The sequence below is a fragment of the Canis lupus genome, chromosome X (assembly GCF_003254725.2).
Source record: "Canis lupus dingo isolate Sandy chromosome X, ASM325472v2, whole genome shotgun sequence".
Classification (NCBI taxonomy): Eukaryota; Metazoa; Chordata; class Mammalia; order Carnivora; family Canidae; genus Canis; species Canis lupus.
In genome coordinates, this window is record NC_064281.1 from 123,887,767 (window position 1) to 123,903,688 (window position 15,922).

The 15,922-nt window shown below is 44.8% G+C and overlaps 1 protein-coding gene across 2 annotated transcripts in view; it reads left to right on the plus strand.

The window, feature by feature from the left end:
- The window catches only part of LOC112668333 (phosphatidylinositol-binding clathrin assembly protein-like), a 36,182-nt gene that overhangs the window by 3,562 nt on the left and 16,698 nt on the right, over positions 1-15,922 (plus strand). For both annotated transcript variants that reach the window (XM_025460513.3, XM_025460512.3), the window contains exons 3-12: positions 1,333-1,408; positions 1,867-1,969; positions 2,132-2,225; positions 2,349-2,460; positions 3,192-3,298; positions 4,127-4,168; positions 9,030-9,109; positions 10,016-10,092; positions 14,359-14,442; positions 14,769-14,799. In XM_025460513.3, coding sequence (XP_025316298.1) covers positions 1,333-1,408; positions 1,867-1,969; positions 2,132-2,225; positions 2,349-2,460; positions 3,192-3,298; positions 4,127-4,168; positions 9,030-9,109; positions 10,016-10,092; positions 14,359-14,442; positions 14,769-14,799 — 806 coding nt within the window. The remainder of the gene's footprint in view (positions 1-1,332; positions 1,409-1,866; positions 1,970-2,131; positions 2,226-2,348; positions 2,461-3,191; positions 3,299-4,126; positions 4,169-9,029; positions 9,110-10,015; positions 10,093-14,358; positions 14,443-14,768; positions 14,800-15,922) is intronic.

Here is a 15,922-nt window from a genome sequence, read left to right on the forward strand (position 1 = left end):
ACTCATACGTGGAATTTAAGAAACAAAACAGATGAACATATGGGAAAGGAAAAAAAGAGAGGGAGGCAAGCCATAAGGGACTCTTAATGATAGAGAACCAAGTGAGGGTGCTGAAGGGTGGGGGATGGGCTTGATGGGTGATGGGGATTAAGGAGGGCACTTGTTGTGATGAGCACTGGGTATTGTATGTAGGTGACGGACCACTGGATTCTACTCCTGAAAGCAATGGTGCACTGTATGTTAACTAACTAGAATTTAAATACAATAAAACAAAGCATTTTGATAGAATAACATCCTCTGGAAAAAATAGAATGAGATCTTAATCTTACCCCAATATACAAAAATAGATTCCACACCAATGAAACATCTATGAATGCAAAAAACTAAATTTTAATAATTGAAGAAAAAGTAGGAGTATATGCCTGTGTCTTATTTTTTGGCATATTTTTTTATTGGAAGTCAATTTGCCAACATATAGCATAACACCCGGTGCTCATTCCGTCAAGTGCCCCCCTAAGTGTCCGTCACCCAGTCACCCCAACCCCCCGCCCACCTTGCCTATGTCTTTTGAGTAGGGAAGACACCACAAAGTTGGAATAAGATATTTCCAACATATATATTACATCGAAAAGTTTAATTTTCAGAATACATGATCATTAAGAAAAAGGCAGTATAGTGGAATAGTGCACAAGACAGAGAATTCATAGAAAAGGAAACCAGAATGGCTGATGACCATCTGAGAACATGCTCAGATAAACAAAATGTAAAATGCACAGCAGTATCAAGAATTGGGACGCCTTGAGGAAAGGAGAATTCACACACCCTGTGGATGACATGTAAATATTAGTTGTTGGAGTTTATGAGTGTTGAGAAGAAAGCATTGAGACACGTTTCATAAAATTGGAAATGCCAAGCCCAGTGACCCAGCAGACCCATTTCTCGTAGCATGTTTATAATAATTAAAAAGTAGAAATCACCTGATTTTCCACCAGTACAGAACAAATAACTAAAACGAGAGGCGTGTATATATAACGAAGTACTAAATGACATTACATAGGATGTATACCAATGAGGCTCGATCTCAAAAACAATGCTACTAGAGGAAGTAAGATGCAGAATGACATTTAGATATGATATTAGTATTGTGAATTTAAAACTACTTAATATTTGTCCGTGGAACAAACATATCGAAACTGTAAAAGAAAATCGACTGCAACAGATAGAAAAAGCTATGCGATAGAATGATGTTAAATATGCATTCACAGTGATAAACTCATTAAACAGCTCTATTTGTGGACAGAAGCTAATTTTATGATTTGGCACATTTGACAGCGTTTTATCCAACATCTTGCATCTAGAAACTCTTTGTTCACTTTACACAACTTCCTGGATAAAAGTGTCATAGAAGGTAAGATGATCCTTTGATGGAAATACTCCATGTGGCAAGGAGGGGAAAGCTGTGTTTTGAAAACCATGCCTGGTTAACTAACACCTGGGAGGGCCAGGCAGGGACGGTGACCCTGGGATGGGGAGTTTCCGGGAGATGTTCAGAATTCACAGCCGTTATTTGAGAAATGTGAAAGAACCTGATAACGGTCACCTGTTTCCTCTGTTCGGGAATGTCACCGTCAGCACTGCATCACCAGGTAGTTTCAAGGCTTTGAGGAAATAGGAAATAATCTCTAGCAGAGAGCGTGAGGAATATTGGACCAGCTCATTAGCAAGGTCCATTCTAGCTCTGGCGCTTCCAAGGTACCGTTGTGGTGTCGGGGTGACCCTGGCATGATACGTCTGTGCGTGTATGGACGTATACTGAGAGTGGTTGCCGCTGGTTGGATTGGAAATGATGGAGCATCTCATCTTCAGGCTACACCATGTCAACCTTCATCAGACGATACAGCCGCTACCTGAATGAGAAATCCCTCGCATGTAGATTGATCGCGTTGGACATCACCAAAACCAAGAGAGGGTCAGTTGACACCGTTAGTTTGTGAGCGACGATGATCACTGACCCCGGGAGAGCCCCGACGTGGAGTTGACCCAACGCACAGCCGTATTTTAGGATGCTGATGTCACCGGGCTTCTTGAACGCCTGATTCCAGGCATGCTGAGTCTCTTTTCTCTTTTGTAGGATGGATGGTATGATGAGAACTCTGGATACCAAACAGCTGCTAAACACTCTTCTGGTGATTCAGATTCAGTTTGACGCTCTTCTCAACTTTAACGTAAGAGCTTTGTGAATCCTGTCTACACAGCCTGTAAATGACGTTGTTGAGCAGCAGGTGGGAGAAGGAATCGTGTGAAACCCCGGGGGGAACTGATGGCTCTTTCATTTGATTAATTTCCAGGCAAATCCTGATGAAGTAACGAATGGTGTGATGCACGCCGCTTTCACTCTCCTCTTTAAGGATTCCCTTCGCCTCTTTGCAGCCTATAACGAGGGGATCCTTAATCTGCTAGGTAGGCTGAAGAATAAACACTGCTGAAAACAGTAAACTGCTGAAAGCCTTTTATCTCTACGTTGAGACTCACGTAGACCACGTTTGTTTTAGTTTCAAAATAGAAGGTCCTTTTAAGGTCATGTATGTTTTTCTTTTTCATCGACGAGGCTGTGAGTGAGGACCTAGTGCACTTGTCAAGTTATAAAAGAGTAGGAAACACAGCCCCTTCCCTCAAGAAGCTTCAGGTCTTGATGTTAGTAAGTAAGATTACAGACTGGAAGTTGTAGGAATGAAACTAAACTGCATTATCCCTGTGTGCTGGTAAGTTCTCGCCCTCTTCCCAGCAGCAGCGTGATACCGACCTCATGAAAACCCGTTGATTATATGGATTGAGCAGTGTTGTTGCTAAGGACAGAGGATAACTGCATCAAGGCTCTAATTGTTTTTGAACAAGTTAAAATCATACACGGATTCAGAGTGCCTGGGTGGCTCAGCGGTTGAGCATCTGTCTTGGGCTCAGGGTGTGACCCCGGGGTCCTGGGATCGAGTCCTACGTCGGGCTCCCCGCAGGGAGCCTGCTTCTCCCTCTGCCTGTGTCTCTGCCTCTCTCTCATGAATGAATAAGTAAAATCTTAGAAAATAAAATGAAATCATGCACAGATTCAGCCTAAAATGGAACTGGAATGGAGTGAAACGGGAAAATTGCTGAGATAGTGGCTCCTTTATGGTAAATTTGTTTTTCATTTCCAGACAAATTTTTCGGTATGACGAAAAACCAGTGCAAGGAGAGTCTGGATATTTACATCAAATTCCTTGAAAGAACAACCAAAATGGCACATTTCCTGAAAGTTGCAGAGGTATGGAAACCGATTTCTACTCAAGGCTTTCCTGCTCTTTCTGTATCAGTTGAGTAGCTGGTATAACTGCCCCACCCCGCCCCACCCCGCCCCTGCCCCACTGCACATACACAGTCAGTATTTTTAGCTATTTTTTAAACAGTAAAACTAAAAAAAAAAAAAAAAACAGTAAAACTATACACTCAAATTAGGTAGTACAAGGATTTGTAGCCATAAAGACAACTGTTGTCGAGCTTATCCTCCCGCCAGAAACACCTCTAAAACTGGGCCACGTTCATATGATGTATGCCTCTGCATGCAGTGGGCAGTAGGTAGCACAGGTCTGTGATCATTTGAAGAAAGAAACACACGAGGTGACCCGCACATTTGCTCCGACGCTCAGAAGAACCCAAGCGGGGTCAATGTGCCTAGGCTAGCGGTAGTTAAACTTCTGAAAACCAAAGCAGATAAAAGCAAACAACAACCAAACCCAACCGATGACTCACAAGCGAGCAACAATATGAGTAACAGCTGACTCCTGAGTACTTGACGCACTAGAACGCGTTACTGCAATATCCACAGTGCAGCCTAGCTCTTTCCAGAACAGCGAAGCTTCAATATCTCGCAAGTCTTTTATAGGTTCCATCCTTAGGATGACCGTGAGTCTGTGCGGAAGAGTTCCAGGCACACTTCAGCTTGACATGTTTTTCTTGATCAACTAGGCAGTAGCCCAGCAAGGGGTTCGTGCTCTAGGGGTGTTTTCTCTTTTGTGTGCGCATTGGTCTCACAGTTACTTTTCTTTATTGCCACTCCTTGTTGTGATGTTCCCCCCGTCGCCTGTGAATTCAGCAAGTTGGAATTGACCAGAATGACATTCCATATCTTACACAGGTCAGTGTATCTCTCCTATGTGTTTCAATGAGTTTTTTTTTTTTTTTGGCCTTATGTATACGTGTTGGTTATGTGAATCATCATCTGACACTCCGTCCTCTGCTGTAATCTTACGTATGTATTTTCATGTCCTCATGACTCACATCCACACATCCACATAGGTGGACAGACGTAACCATGGGTTTTCTGAACGCGTCTTTGAGCTGTTGGTCTTATAAAAGAGGCCGTGCCCTGCGGAGTGCTAGATGGTGAGTCGTAGTATAACAACTAGGCCCTGCTCTTTAAATGGACAGAACTGATCAGTGGAAACAAGGATATTTGGGATCTCCCGCAACTCATTTCCACTCTCCGTGGCTCATTTAGGCAACTGCAAAATGGGTCTGATCCTATTGTCTTTTTGATGCTGGCAGCTCGAGATGCACTACATTATCTTCTATTTCCCAATGAACCCCTGGGCATTGGAACCCTAAAAATGTCATCAAAGTCGAAGGCCCCTGAATCTTGGTAGGGTTTATCTCCTACCCTCTGGAATGCATGTAGTTTTCCAGGGTCTTCCATGGTACTGGCCACTTCCTGCTCCTCTGATCCAGCCAGCATGACATCATGGATGTAAGTGGGTCAGTGTGATTTTGTGAGGGATAACCAGATGATTTGGACTTCTTCTGACCATGTTAGGAGAGATGTTGGGAGAGGTAACGCGCCCTAGGTCACAACTGTAAAGGTATACTGTTTTCCTTCTCATGCCTACAAGCCCTTTGTGATTTCCATCTTTGGAAGCAATGGAAAGCAGAACACTCATGCATACCACGTATCTGAGACTACACTAACCCGCCTCTACCAAAGGAACCGTTGTACCGGGCACTGCGGCAACAATTGGATCACTACTACTAGATTGCTTATGCTGTAGGTTGTCATTTGCCAGGGCCTGACTGGTTTGGGGGCCATAAGGGTGACTTACATGGAGATATGATGGGGACCATCATCACTCTCACATCCCTTTTATCTTTAAGATTGGTACCAATTTCTACCCACCCCCTCCTGGGAGGTGATTGTGTTTTTCATTTACTATTTTGCCTGGAGGGTCAGTGGAGGTGCTTTAAGATACAGAGATCTCCACCCTACAAGTTAACATGTCCCAGCAGGGTCTGCTCCCACGCCACTCCTGGCCCTAGGCCTCTGCCTACAGGTAAGTCACCACATGGGCCAGAGACTCAGGACTTTCGTGGCCATCTGCCCAGATCTCCCTGTCCCGTAAGTTAGGGCTTAGAAGCCCAACCCTGACCTTGGAGTGTCAGGCCTGCCTTGGTTGGGACTGGAGGAAGGCGAAGGACTCACAGTGCCTGGCACAGGTCGTAGTCAGGTGAAGAGAGAGAGGATGAAGATGCAGGGGGGCAAAGGGGTAGTAGATTGAGGTCTCCTCAGGAATGAGACTACGTTGGATCCAGAACACTATGGATGTTACAGTAAGAGGATGGCGGAGGCAAGGATGGGATGGTTGCAGATGGAGATAAATGTCAGGCTTGGTGGCAGAGAAAGAGGGGGTTTCTGTGTGACGTATTGTCATAGATCTTTAAAGAAATGTGTCTCGTAACGTATACATGGCACAAGCGTCCCTTCATGTACACATGAGCACAAGGGGACTTGTGCACAGTGAGCCCCCCTGTTGGGGAAGTAACGCACAGCTTCCTGAATGACAAGTCCTAACCGGGACACAGAAACCGTGAGAATGTGTGGGTGAGTAGGGGACAAGATATGGTTTCATTGCCCAAAGGTGTCATAAACCAGTGGATGTCGATGGACACACGTCGATTCACACACGTGCTTGAGACGTGTCAGGAGGAAGGAGCCATAATGCATGAGACGCAGCCCCCACTCCTGAGTTCCCGAGAAAGCCGACAGGAGCATGATGCATGTGTCCCCCAGTGTCGTCCTGCCCCCTGACTCTTCTTCACCTTGACCTTGGTTCCTTCTGGCAGTGGTAGCGATGGGAGGGGTTCCTTTGCTGGGGGTGACTTGGACTTGGCATCGTGGCCTCGGCCTCCTCCACTGCTCGGCGCTTGTGGTCAGAGCTTCAGGGGAATATCAGGAGGAGCCTGGGGAAGTTTGCACTTCCCATTGGGCCACCCTGTCTTACCTCCATTTTGGTGCCCAGGATCCCTGAATGAAGAAGAAAGTAGATGGTTACGGGGAGGCCGTGGAAGGCAGGCAGGGCTCTTTGTTGGTCGCCCTGGGCGAGTCGGCTTCTGTGTGCGCCGGGCCCTGGCCGTGGGCCGCGGTGGGCACAGCTGCTCCCGGGCGCTGCTGCCTCGGGTGTCCTGGCCACCCTGGAACGGAGGGAACAGCCGTGGGCCGGCCTCGGACTCCCCTGGGCCTTTCCCCGACGGCAGTGGCTGCCGGGTGTGCAGGCTCGCCCGGAGCCCCGAGTCTCCCTAGCAGGTGCCCCCCCCAACGCGTCCCCGGCCGGCTCCTGGGTCCCCTGGCGACTGGGGGGCGCCTGCCCGTGTCCTGCTGTCGCGGCGGCTGCGCTGGGACAGCGGCATCTCGGACCCGCAGGGCTCGGCCGCCGGCAGGGCTCAAATGTACCGATACGTGTCCTTTGGTTATTTTAGTTACCCCGTGGTAGTGTTTTTGTCACATACTTGTTGTCTGTCCCTGTGGCAGACCCTCGGCGGTGCCCTGATCGCCTCGGGGCCCGGGGCCCTTCGGGGCCTGTCCTGCGTGCCGGAGCGTGGGAGGTCGCCCTGGGCCGCGAACGGCCCCTTTCTGCTGCTGGGGTGCCCGCGGCCTTCAGCGGGGACAGACGCCCACGAGTGGACCCGGGGCATGCAGGGGGCGAGAGGCGTCGCTGGCCCGGCTGCGACCTGCTCCCCACCTCGGCCCAGAGGGGGAATCCGCGGGCGCACGTCTGGGTTTGTGCGTGACTGCTCATCCTGTGGGCCCCTCCGCGGGGTGCCCGACCGCCGCCTCCGGCTGCTCGCATGCCCGGGTGTCCGGGCACCTCCGTAGCTGCTGCGCCATCCCCACCGCTAAGAGCACTCGTCGTGTTGCGCGTGTCCCCCGGCCTCTGTCCCCTCGGCCGCGCACTCGCCCGCCGTGTGTGGCCCCAACGCCCCAGAACGCTGATCCACACGTCATCAGGCCCTCTCGCTCCTGCAGGTCATCCCTGGCCGCCCAGCATTCCCCGCTGCGGGCCGCGCTGCGGCTGCGGGGGGCGGGGGGGGGGCCCACTCTGCTAGGCTCTCTAGGCTCTCCCCTGCAGCGCCCCCGCCGCCACCGCACGCTCCTGCGCACTTGCCGGGCCCCCACCTGCAGCTGTCCCCCACCCCCTCCTCCCCCTCTTCCTCTCCTCCTCCTCCCCCTCCTGCTTCCCCTCCTCCCCCTCCTCCCCTCCCCCTCCTCCTCCCGTCCCTCTCCTCCCTCCCCCCTCCTCCTCCCCTCCCCCTCCTCCTTCTCCCCTCCCCCTCCCCTCCCCCACCTCCTCCTCCCCCTCCTCCTCCACCTCCCCCTCCTCCTCTCCTCCTCCTCCTGCTTCCCCTCCTCCCCTCCCTCTCCTCCCTCTCCTCCTCCTCCCCTCCCTTTCCTCCCTCTCCCCCTCCTCCTCCCCTCCCTCTCCTCCCTCTCCCCCTCTTCCTCCCCCTTCCCCTCCTCCCCCTCCTCCTCCCCTCCCCCTCCTCCTCCCCTTCCTCCCTGCTCCTCCCCCTCCTCCTCCTCTCCCTCCTCCTCTTCCTCCTAGGCTGCTTCTCCGGAGGGCCTGTCGACGCCAGCCACCTGTGGCTCTCTTCAGCACCACTTGCTTCTCCAACCTCCCTGACGTGATGCCATTGCCTGGCTTAACCGCTGTCTGAGTACCATGTACCCCGCTTGCACCATACTCTTCCCAACTTTCATTTTACATTTATCTGTGCGATTATTCGCTATTTCTCCTCCCCTAGACCTGCAGATTGCAGCTTCCCAGCTCATGAAGCCTGGGACCAGGTGGTTTCTGCTTATGGAAACAGAAAGAAAGAAAACCTGGTGAGGCATGAAGGAGTCAAAAATAATAGGGCAGCCCGGGTGGCTCAGTGGTTTAGCGCTGCCTTCGGCCAAGGGCGTGATCCCGGAGACCCGGGATCGAGTCCTGCATCGGGCTCCCTGCATGGAGCCTGCTTCTCCCTCTGCCTGTGTCTCTGCCTCTCTCTCTCTCTGTGTCTCATGAGTAAATGGATAAAATCTTAAAAAAAATAATGAGTGATGTCAAGTCCAAAAGAGATAGGTGTTTTAGCATGCCTTTGGTCATTAATAATAATAATAAAAAAAACAGGAAAGCATAGTTCAAAAATCTGACTTGGTATCAAGATGCTTTTCGTAGTGACTTGACTTGTAGCAACTGCAGCTGACCCTTGAACGGCCTGGATTTGAGCTGTGCAGGTCCACTCCCGTGTGGACTGTTTTCAATAAATACTTTGGGAAATTTTTTGGAGCTTGGCGCCAATTTGAAAAAACTCAGACATGAACTGTGTAGCCCACGAATACTGAAAACGTGAAGACAAAGTTGGGTGTCGGTGTAAGAGCACAGCACAGAAGGCGTATGACACGCGAGAGCTGCGTCAATAGGCCCTTTACGTCACTGGTAAAGCTTCCAGCCGTTAGCAGGCTGTCGGGGGCTAAGTTCTGGCGGTGTCACAGGTTATGTGTCGATTTGCAACTGCACGAGGGTCCGCCCCCTCCCCCCTCGTCGTGTGCAGGTCAACCGTATTCACCTTTAATGACTTGGCCATGTAGCTGTCTTGATTTTTGTTCAGAACCTTTATCTGATGTCGGACAGTAGGGATTTGCTAAGAACTCTCAGAAAACATGTCTTTCACAACGACTTTATCTTCAGGCACCCTACAGTTTACTTGAAGCACTAAAACAGCATTTAGCTTCTTTGGAAGAGAAAGAGGACAGTTTGCCTCCTTACAGGTAAGCTGATGGATGTCTCCATTCTGCTTCTCTCTAAGCGATTTCCCTCACTTTGCTTCTCTCTGAATACTTTCCCTCCTTTTAACAATGAGAAAGTGACTAAGTAAATCATGCGCTGTGAACACGCTGGAACACACTATGCAGCAGTCTTCAATGATACTATGGGGTGCAGGTTTTTACTCTTTACTGGGATCCCCTACTCTCCACGGGGGCCATACACTGCCCCAGGGAACACCTTTTATAATGTTGACTGATTTCTCAAACGTTGGGACTCGAGTAAACCCTCTTTCGAAGAATTTGATTTCTTTTCTTAGAGGCCCCCCCAGTGAGAATGACTCTTGTAGATGATTATTTAATATTTATCTACAAAACGGTATGCAAAATGTCTGGTATGCAAAAGATACAAAATGTCCTGAGGGACATTCGGGACGTGTGTATACACATATATACGCATGTACGCACATGCACACGCTCGTCTACATAAGAGTATATAGAGATACAAATTAAATAATACAAATTTTAGGGTATATCACTTCAAAATGTTCATGTTAGCTATTTCTTAATGGAAAAATGTTTTTTTTCCATTTTCTTTCTTTTTTTTTTTTTACTTTTCAGTATTATTCAGAATTTCTATAAGGCCCGCATGTTATCCATTTATTCCATTCCTTGGATTACGTTGGTTATAACCGCCTTATATTATTATGTTCTATTAGACAACAAGTCTGTTGACTGTTTCTTCTATTTATCATGGATAGATGTTTACTTAGTATATACTTGGACAGATGGTTTAATATTAATAGATGGATGGATAAATGGTTGAATTAAGGAAATGTAGGCTCAGCTGGGTAGGATATATGTGATTCTATTGTCCTCCAGTGTATCTAATTTCTCTTGTAATCTTTTAAGTCTCCAGCATGCATGGATTCCCTCCATCCCGAATAATCCAGTTGTGAAAACTTCAGCAAGTGGATCTTGGTTTACAGGTAACATAACTCGATTATATGATGATGTCAGTAATGACCAAGGGCAGGATTAGGGTCTTTAGTTCTTCCACTGCTTCACACCTACTGTGTCGGCTGCCTCTTCCTGAAGCAGTCTCCAACCTAGTGATCTCATTTGCAGGAGTTTATGCGATGATCATACTCAGGGTTGTGAAATGATATATGAGCAGAGATATCCGTTACAATGTTGTGATAGCAAAACGACTATCAATAAGGGGCTTGCCTTTATGTACTGACACGGCCTGAGCTCCAAGATAGATCGTTAAATGGAAAAGAAGCAAGGAGTGAAACCAAGTATAGTGTGCTCCCATCTTTGTTTTTAAAAACCAAAAAGAGAATGTGTATGTTCGAACCATTTCTTGAAGAATATACAAAAAGATATACAGTAGGATGAATAAAATGCACCGCCTCCAAGAAGAACTTGGTGGCTCATGGAAAGCGATGGGTGGGAGAGTCCTCACTGTACACCATTTTCTGACTTTTGAATTTTGTCCTTGCAAATAATCACTAATTAAAAGATAACTTTAATGAAGAAACACATACACACATACAGTGCGATCCTTTGTAACCTCTTAAGACTAGTTTGCCTCGTACCTCAGCAGCGTGCTGCATTTGCACCTGGTGATGTCACATTGGCAGCTTGAAGTTGGCCTCGATCGAAGTACTTACACCCCAGAAATGGACAAGCACTTTGAAACAGGCCATGTGTTTTCCTCGGAGAGCTGGCTGTTATGCATTTACTGGCACGTGACAGCTCATAATCAGTCATATTCTGTTTTTTAATGGGTGATTGCATTTCAGTGACGTCACTTGATCCTCTAGACACAAATCCATGTAATAGTGAGTTATATTATCTTATGGTTTATATGTGTTCGAATTAAAGTTTGTTCTTAATTTAACTTGAAAACTTAAACTGTATGTATTTTAAATGTCTTTACTTTTCTTTTGTACACATCTTCTCAATGGACCCACCATCTGCACTTTCGACGGGTGAGTTTGACCAAAACTTTGAGGAATAAAAGTCCTTAGGGTAAAACGATATTATGGCAAAAGTGGCACATTAACTTTGTTTCCAAAACAATGACTACTCTTCTGAGTCCCTGTGGTTTGGGAATCATGAGTGCTTGCGGGAGATATTACAAGATGAGTAATCATAGTATTTGACAAGCTGTGGATTCAGTCTGATGTGATTGTGAAATCCAAGCTACTTGTCATAAAGGCCTACGGGTTGCCTCACCCCCATCACTTGAACCAATTCTGTTGACGATCCTATGATCAGCTGAAACCTTTTTTTCTTTCTTAAATCACTGATTTAAAAATCCCTGCCCTGAATCCAGAGTGCTTGGGATCAAATTTCACTCTACCGTTCATGGATGGTGTGACTTTGGGCAGACCACTGAGCCTCTCTGTGCCTCAGCTTCCCGATCCTCATGAGGTTGCTGTCGAGATGCATGAATCGATACTTGTAGAGTGCTTAGAACAGGGCTTGATCCATGTGTTACTTAGAAGTGCATTTAAACACTTTAGCATGTGGGGATGGGGATCTTTTTGTTCCATGTTCTAATTCCAGAATAGTTAACATGCAGTGCTATATTAGTTCCAAGTGTGCAAAACATTGATCCAATGATTTTGCACATTACTCAGTGCTCTTCAGGACAAGTGCCCTCCTGCATCCCCATCACCTGTTTCCCCCACCCCTCGCCCACCTCCACTCTGGTAACTGTCAGGGTGTTCTCTAAGGTTAAGAGCCTGTTTCTTGGTTTGCCTCTCTTTTCCCCACTATGATGGTTTGTTTTGTTTCTTAAATTCCACATTATGAGAGAAATCATATGGTATCTGTCTTTCTCTGACTTATTTTGTTCACCATAATACTCTCTAGCTCCATCCATGTCATTGCAAAGGGCAACATTTCGTTCTTTTTGATGCTGAGTAAAATTCCTTCGTAAATGTGGACCATACCTTCCTCACCATTCATCTATCAGTGGACAGTGGGACCGTTTCCATAATTTGGCTACTGTCAACGATGCTGCTATAAATGTAGGGGTGCACGTATCCATTTGCATTAGTGTTTTTGTACTTTTGGGGTGAATATCCAGTGGTGCGATTACTGGATCATAGGCTAGTTCTATTTGTAACTTCTTGAGGACCCTCCACACTGTTTTCCAGAGTGGCAGCACCAGCTTGTGTTCCCATCAGCAGTGCAAGAGGGTTCCTTTTGATCCACATCCTCGCCAACATCTGTTGTTTTTTTTTTGTGTTGTTGATTTTAGCATTCTGACAGGTGTGAGGTGGTATCTCATTATAGTTTTGATTTGTACTTCCCTGATGATCAGTGACGCTGAGCATCTTTTCATGTGTCTGTTGGATACTTGGGGATCTTCTAATGATCTTTTTTGCTACTGAATTCTGGCTTACTTGCACTATGTCAAAGAACCTTCTCTATACTTTCAGTCCTTTGGAATTTGTTGACACTTGCTCATGGCCCAGCATATAGTCATTTTTTTTGGTAGAAGTTTTATGTGCACTAGAAAACTATGTCCTCTTATCGTTGGATGCAGTGTTCTATGTATGTCCTTTAGGTTGATGTTAATTGTGTTGTTCAAATCATCTCTATCTTCATTAACTATTTTGCCTGCTTATTCATAGAGTTGGTAAGAAAGGTGTGTTAACATTTCCCTTGTTTCCTCGTAAGCTACATTATAAGCACTATTTTTACCATCCACACTACTAAATGACTCTTGTCAAAGTCACCAGTCACCCCCATGTTGCAAGATCTGATGGCAATTACTCAGTCTTCATCTTATTGGGCCCCCTCAGTTCATTCCTCCCACTTCCTTCCTATACTTTCTTCAGTTTGCCTATTGGTTTCCTTCTTATGTAACTCTTGGCGCTTTTTTAGACTTTTTTTTTTTTTTACTGATTTTTCATTACTTTTCTTTTTTTTTTTCTTTCATTACTTTTCTTTATGTATACTTATTCATTTCCTAGATAGCCTCATCCAGACCCAAGGCTTTAAATAGTATTTATATGATAAGGACTCCCAAATTAGTATTGCTAGCTACAGACATTAATCTTGGACTCCAGAATTGTGTATCCAGGTATCTATTCAGTGGTTTCATTTGAATTATCTAATAGGGTTCTACATCTCAGGATGTCTGAAGTTGAGCTTCTGATACCCCACCCAAAACCTGTTGGTTTTACCTTCAAAATATATTTAAACATTGCGCATTTCTCACTATCTCCAGTGCTACTACCCTACTCCAAGTTAGCATCATCTCTTGGCTTCTTCCCTTGCCCTCTGCAGTCCCTTCTTTACATAACAGAGGGATCCGATAAAAATATGAGTCAGATAGATCGTGTCTCTCCTCTGTTCAAATCCCCCCAATGGCTTCCCCATCTTTTTTTTTTTTAAAGATTTTATTTATTTATTCATGATAGTCACAGAGAGAGAGAGAGAGAGGCAGAGACACAGGCAGAGGGAGAAGCAGGCCCCATGCAGGGAGCCCGACGCGGGATTCGATCCCGGGACTCCAGGATCGCGACCTGGGCCAAAGGCAGGCGCCAAACCGCTGCACCACCCAGGGATCCTGGCTTCCCCATCTTAGGGAAGTTGGCCTAAGATGGGGGGGCCTCAGGGTAAAATGCAAAGTCCTTACAATTCTTTACAAGACCCTCAATTGCCTTTCTTACTTCTTTGATTATTCTGACTCCAGACACATTGGCCTCCTTACTAGTCTTCAAATATATTCCTTCCCGAGGTCCTTTGCTCATGTTTCTTCTGCTGGGTCCGCATGGTTCACTTTCATATACTTTAGACCTTTACTTAAAAGTCCTCTTCTCAGTGAGCCTGTCCTATCTAAAATGTACATACCCCCCCCCAACATATCATACCTCTTTATCTGATATTTTTCCCTCAGCCCTTACCATAATCTAACATCTGTCTCCAATGGAATGTAAACTACATGAAGGCAGGTATTCTTATCTTTTTTTCCTTCACTGCCATATCTTTAGCACCTAGTATGGTGTCTAACAAGTGCTCAATTAAAATGTATTTAATGGATAATTTTGCATGACTTTATTAATACCCATGGACCTAAGAACTTGATGTGCTGTTAGTTTGTAATGGGAGGTACATATATATCATTACGGTAGTGATATAAATTTGGTTTAGTTTTTCATCTAATCCATCTTTTATTTTCAGATTATTTTCCCTATACGATATATTATAACCAATGTTACCTTCACAAGCCTACAAACCTACTGGAGCCAGAAAGCAACATGAAAAAACCGTGGCAAACAATCTGGACAGATCACTTGTTAGCCTTATAGAAGGTAAGCATCTATTTCTATTTTTATTTATTTATTTATTTTAAAGATTTTATTTATTTATTCATGAGAGACACAGAGGCAGAGACACAGGCAGAGGAAGAAGCAGGCTCCCTGCGGGGAGCCCGATGTGGGACTGGATCCCAGGACCCTGGGGTCACGCCCTGAGCCCAAGGCAGACGCTCAACCACTGAGCCACCAGGCGTCCCAAGCATCTATTTTTATATTAATATTTTATACAAGTATATGTGTGTATATATATATATATATTTAAAAGCATTTTAGAAAAAGTATACAAAAATAATGTAAAATTCGTTTGTTTTATGAAACAGATTTTAACCATGGAGAACCCTCAGTCAAAAAGTAAGTTTTTATAATTTAAAAATGACAGCCAATAATGCATACATATTAGAGGTAGAGGCTCATGAGAATAACAAATAGAAAATAATCATTTTAAAATTCAATATAGGAATCATTTGTTAACAAAACTCTATAATATGTGAATTTTTTCCTTCAGTAATTGAAGTAGAGTATTTCCTTGTTGTATACTATCCCAGTTTTTGTAGGTGAAATTCTTGGTTAAAGTATAAGGTATTATGTATGTATTGCATGGTTCTCCTACCCCTCTGACAATCCCTTCATGATTCATCTGAAGGATCTTCTTTTTTTAAGCATGTCTTAAATACTGGCATTTCTCATAGTGTTTGTACTTTCAGTTCTTTCCTTATTTATTATATAGACTATGTTTAACGAATAATACTCATTTTTGTATTATTAAACAAAGACAATAAAGCCACCAGTTGGAGCTCCTCAGCATCTTAAGGTAATCAATGTTACTTCACTGTGTGAATCCCTACATTTTCTGCCAAAAAAAACCTTCCAAAAAGCAGGCAAATGGAAACCAAAGGAAGGAAGAAGTGATAATATTAACAACAAACAGTGTGGAATGTAAGTTTAAAGTCACTAAACAGAATAAGGAAGGCTATCATACAATGATAAAGGACACTATTTATGAAGGCACTATTTTGTGTATACACAAATTTAAATACATAAGATAAAAATTATTAGAAATACATGGAGAACTGGAGAAAAATACAATTATAATGGGTGATTTCAAACCACTTGTTTCATTATTGGACAGATGTAGTAAGCAAAACATAATAAGGATATAGAGGAGTTTGAATAATTCATAATAAATAATAAACTGGAGTGTTTATTTTCTTCAGGGCAATCACAAAAACTTGACAAAAACTAAAGCATTTTACAGGCTACCTAATGAAATTAGGACTTGTCAATAAAAAGTTGGCCATGAAAATCAACTGTTTATAAGTTTAAAAATATAATTGTTTAGTCAAAGAGAAAATCCAAAGGAATGTTATCAAACCATCAGAAACTAACTCAGAGGAAAATTTCATCAGAGAAATCAATGAAGAATTAATAAGAATTTAGTTTTTATCTTAATGTATATAAAATAATAAAAATATAT